The 4667-nt window shown below is 49.1% G+C and overlaps 1 protein-coding gene across 1 annotated transcript in view; it reads right to left on the bottom strand.

Annotated features, from left to right (window-relative positions):
* Positions 1 to 2831: 2831 nt before the first annotated feature.
* The window catches only part of PLXNA4 (plexin A4), a gene marked incomplete in the record, with an annotated part of 626278 nt that continues 624442 nt past the window's right edge, over positions 2832 to 4667 (bottom strand). The window contains 1 exon segment of the mRNA XM_034764290.1: positions 2832 to 4530. Coding sequence (XP_034620181.1) covers positions 4435 to 4530 — 96 coding nt within the window.

Genomic DNA, 4667 nt, shown 5'->3' with positions numbered 1-4667 from the left:
AACTCCCTGTTAGCAGCCCCTGTTCACAAAAGCTCAAAACCTTGTGCTGGATCTCTGCACCAATGGTGAAAAAGGCCATTAAACTTTAAAAATTCTATCACTATTAATGACCAAAATGTGAATTTGTTGCCTTGACCATCTCTCGTTAGGGCAAGAGCCTCCACTTGGGGATGATGGTTAAGATGGTTCAATTAGCAAGCACGGCAGTTTTGACAAGCAATACAATTCTCAACCAACTATCAGCTGGCAAAGCCTCTTTAGATCTTAGCTTTCATGCCTGGGCACCAAAATCTAAATGAGATGAGAGGTAATCACAGGGGTCAGAGCCTCAGCTTGTGTAAATCGGTGCTGCAGCTCCTTTAAGCCAGTGGAGCGATGAAGGTGTCCAACAGATGAGGAGCTGGCCTATGAATTGAATCTGCCCAGGACCAGTGTGGGGCCAGTCCCATCTGCAAGGAAGGAGGCTGTGGTTCCAGGGTTTCTCCTGGGTTTGTATCATCCCTACACTTCACAGTGTTTGCTAAAGGTTCCACCTTTACAGGCCTCAAAGCCTGGCTGCACTGATGAGTTACTCAGCCATTGCCCCTAACCTGCTGCCTGTCCACACACAAATCCCTCTCACCAGGCTAGTTGGGGATACAGACTGCACTCAATCTGGGTTCTGTTCTCACACAGGCTGGTACGCCACCCACTTCGCAGTGAGGACTCTCTGAGTCTATGAGACTCAGGCTAAATCACTCGAGTGCTGATCATCTTCCAGTCCCCTCCCACAATCCCTCCAAATTCTCCCACAATTCACTAGGAAAGAATCATAGAGCAGTTCAGCTTACGTAGCACAAGGATCCATGGGAGGTGCTCCAGTAGTCCTAGCAACACAGATGGAGAAGCGCAGCACCAATGAGGACATGGTCACTTAGGCAGTGCTTTGTAGCGTGGCTGCCCCATGCTCAGACCTAGGGGCCGATCCCCCAAGTTAACTCTGCAGTGACACCATTCCCCTACGTATACCCACAGGGCCAGTGCTGGGATTTGTCCGGAAGTCTGCCAGAGTCCCCCAGGCCTGCCTCGTGGCATCTGGTGACATTCAGAGCTCTTTAATTGTCTTTCCTGCAGCATGTGGGTCATACCCATGAAATAGCAACACGTGATCTAGGAACTCTGGGTCCTGAGGCGAAGCCAGGAGGGTGGAGCATTTCTCCACTGATTTCAGTGGGCTTTGTATCAAACCCTCAATGGGTAGCTTAAATCCCAGCCCTGAACGTGGCATACCACTCAGGCTGGGTGGTCACAGGCAGCCGGAGAAAAGACATAGGCAAAGGAATCAGGAAAGTAACTCACCTAGATTATAGCAAGGCTCATTCTTCCTTCTGTTTGTGTGTCTTTGTTTTTAATTGCATTTCACATGCACGTAAAAAAATTAAATTAAATTAAATGGGGGAGAGGGGAGCCAAGACATTTCCTAGGACTGTGGAGACAGGGAAGGTGGGAGTACGGGGGGCACAGGGGGATGGAGAGCAGAGCCCACACATTCACATCACAATTTCGGCACATTTTCAAGGCAAAACCAACCAACCAAAAGCTCAGATACAAAAATAAAAATGAAGCAAAATATAGATTTGTTTAAAATCCTCGGGGGGGAGGGTGGGGGGGAAGAAGGGAGCCAGGGTTTGAAGCTCACAATGCTTCCCGCGTCCAATGAGTTTTTCATTCTCGCCAGTTCTCTGAGGTGTTCAAGTTTTTCTTTGACAAATTAAAAAAAAAGTTGAAAAATTCTGTACCGGCAAAAAATTAAAACAACGAAAACCCTGCAACTCTAAACAGAATCAGCACACGTCTCTTCTTTCTCTCTTTTTTTTTTTAAACTTCTCTAGCTGTGCAAAATCACACATGTTTCCTTCAATACCTCTTTTATATATATATAATGTCGCCTTCCCTCCCTTCACATGTGCAAAGAAAATCCATCTCTGGGCAGCACACCTGGCTGCCGGTCACTCATCTCTCTGAAACCAGCTTTTTATCCTTAGATCCGACCAGCCTGCTGAGTAAAAGTCATGGGAATAGGGTCTGTATTTATCATTTGTGGCACTTGGTCAAAACCTTTGGTTTCTTTCATTTTTAATGTATTGTTTTAAAAAAGCCATTTTTGTGTGTGTCCTTATCACTGGCTCTTTCCACTCCACTGCCATAACCATCTGATCAGGGACACACTGCAACCTAACCAAATTATTAAAACCGTGACGTTGCCAACCCAAACCAAAACGTCCCCAGCACTCAGTCCTCTAGCAAGTGTTGAAATGTCCATAAGGTGCGTGACAAGTCAATCAGTTGACCAACGTAAAGGAAAGCAAGCACAACGAAAAGAAATCACACACACACACACACACACACACACACACACACACACACAATGCCTGGGATTTAAAAACCAAAAGGTGTCCCTAAGCTTTGCTGTTTGAATATAAATCTTGCAACAGCCTCCTTACTACTGTTGAATCATCGTTCATTAGCCATGGTAGAAAGCACTGCCTATGTATTTAAGTGTGTGGATGAATTAAATCACCTTGATAACTAATTCTTTTCCCCCACCCTGCCCACCCTTCAATCCACGGGCAATACCCTGTCACACAGTGCTTTTGCTTTGATAGCAAGATATATGAACCAGACCGGATCTGACCCTCACCTCCCCATCACACTCAACAGATGTCCTCTTCCCTGCATCCTCCAAAGCCCATTCTCTGTGGATGGAAGCAGCTGGCTGCAGGTGGCTCCAGTCCACTCCTGTGCATGTTCTTAGCAAGCATTCTTGTTTTCCTTGAGGGATGTTTCCATCGCCTCCTTCCATCCCCGCTCAGTATTGTGCCAAATTTGAGGTTTTCTGGTTTGTGCTCTGGAGTCGGTGTCTCCGCCACGCTGAGCTGAGATGGTATCAAAGTGAGCAGTTTGCGATCGTACAAAACGAGGAGAGGACTGGGTTTCGTTACAAGATGGCTTGGACCTCGGAGATGCAGCTGTTCTGGGGGAGTGGAGTGGACAAGCATCATCTCACATCCATGCCCATTCCGAGACGACCGTGACCTCGGGAGGGAGGGGAGGCAAATGAGTGCTGGCACCGGGGACAGGAGGAGCAGGGATATAGTTTGCAGGCACCAGCTGTGCTTTGCAAATGAGTCAATTGTTGGGGAGGGAGATGGGAGTGGGAAATGAGGAATGTCTGGGGACAGGAAAGGAGAGCAAGGGGGAGAAAGGTGGCTCGGTGTTGCTGAAAAACAGCCACTTAGTTTGGAATATTAAAGAAGAAAACTTTGCACTGTTTTTAAGAAAAAAGCCCAATAGGTGTGAGGTCACTTCCTCCCCCCAGCAGCGAGGTCACTTCCTCCTAGGAGCAGCCTGAGAGGAAGTTATTGACTATTGTCCCACAGACCTACCCTCACGTTTTGCAGCAAACACCCCACATCGTTCAACAAAAACCATCTTGTTCCAGCTCAGAAAGAGAAACAAACAAAAATCCTGTGGTAGAACTTATCCATTTCCTGGGCCGTCATGATTTTCAAGGCCAGAATGATGTGTGGCTCCTTGTGGCTTGTCTTCTCTGGGACATGGTTGGAAACAGGGTGCTATACACCGCCAGGAGGACACGATTACCACCAATAGGGTACAACTAGGCAGAGAGCATTTTGTTGCAGTTATACGGTCGACAGGACACACCGGGAAAGACCGGGAGGGACACAGATCTGTTTTAAAAATAATAATAAACGTACGAAAAACGGGGCGGGTGGGCAAGGTGAGGCCCCACCTTCCCCCCATCCCTGGAGAACGGCTCACATTGCTGTTCACCCAGATAGTTAGTGTCCCCAGTTCCACGACGGTCCTGCTCCAATTTTAACCAGGTCCCTGGGGCTTCCCGGAACTGCCTTGAATTCCCGCCTGTGGGATTGAGGTTGACCAAAGGCGCTGTAACGGCTCTGCTGGAGAAGGATCCAGGTTCACTCCTGCCCCCGTTGGGACCCCTGGAGGCAGGCCAAACAAGCGGAGTAGCTTCCCCTTGGCAAGACTCTAATAATACTGAGTTTGTTTCCACGGCCGCTCCGGGGCTATGGGCCCAGGAGGGCAATTAAAGCAGCATGGCAGAGGGCCACCGTCCAGTTTCCCATCTGGATACAGCTGATATGGTCTTTCTAGGGCGAGGGAGGAAGGGGAAGCGGTGAACAAGAGAGCTCCAACTGAATGTCTCGATGTCCCCCAAAGCTGAGATTCCTCCACCACTTCCTGGGAATCCTGGGGCCTGGTCTATAGGTTTGGAGAGAGGCGAGAGAGGAAGAGAGAGAGAGCACTGAGCAGGTGACTCTGCTTACACTTGCACTTGGTAAAGATGGTGATCTTGACTGAGGCACGGCTTGGTTTTTCCCTTCCAGGGCTCCCCTGGCAGGCCAGTTCTCAGCTGTCTATGCTCATGAGGGTTATGACTTGTTCAAGTTTGTAGGCGAGTTTCTGTTTCCCGGCCTGGTCGTCTTGATCGAGGGCTCCGAGAATCTGCAAAGGAGAGAGAGGAGAGATGGCGTCATTCATTACGAGCAGGCCCACGTCCTGTCTCAGAAACGAGGGCCAGGCTGTCTGTAAATGGGATGGGGGGGAGTGGTGGGCCAGGCGGTCTGTAAATGGGATGGGGG

This window comes from Trachemys scripta, chromosome 1 (genome assembly GCF_013100865.1).
Source record: "Trachemys scripta elegans isolate TJP31775 chromosome 1, CAS_Tse_1.0, whole genome shotgun sequence".
Lineage (NCBI taxonomy): Eukaryota > Metazoa > Chordata > Testudines > Emydidae > Trachemys > Trachemys scripta.
Note: the sequence above shows the minus strand (reverse complement) of the source record. Positions and strands in the feature narration are given on the sequence as shown.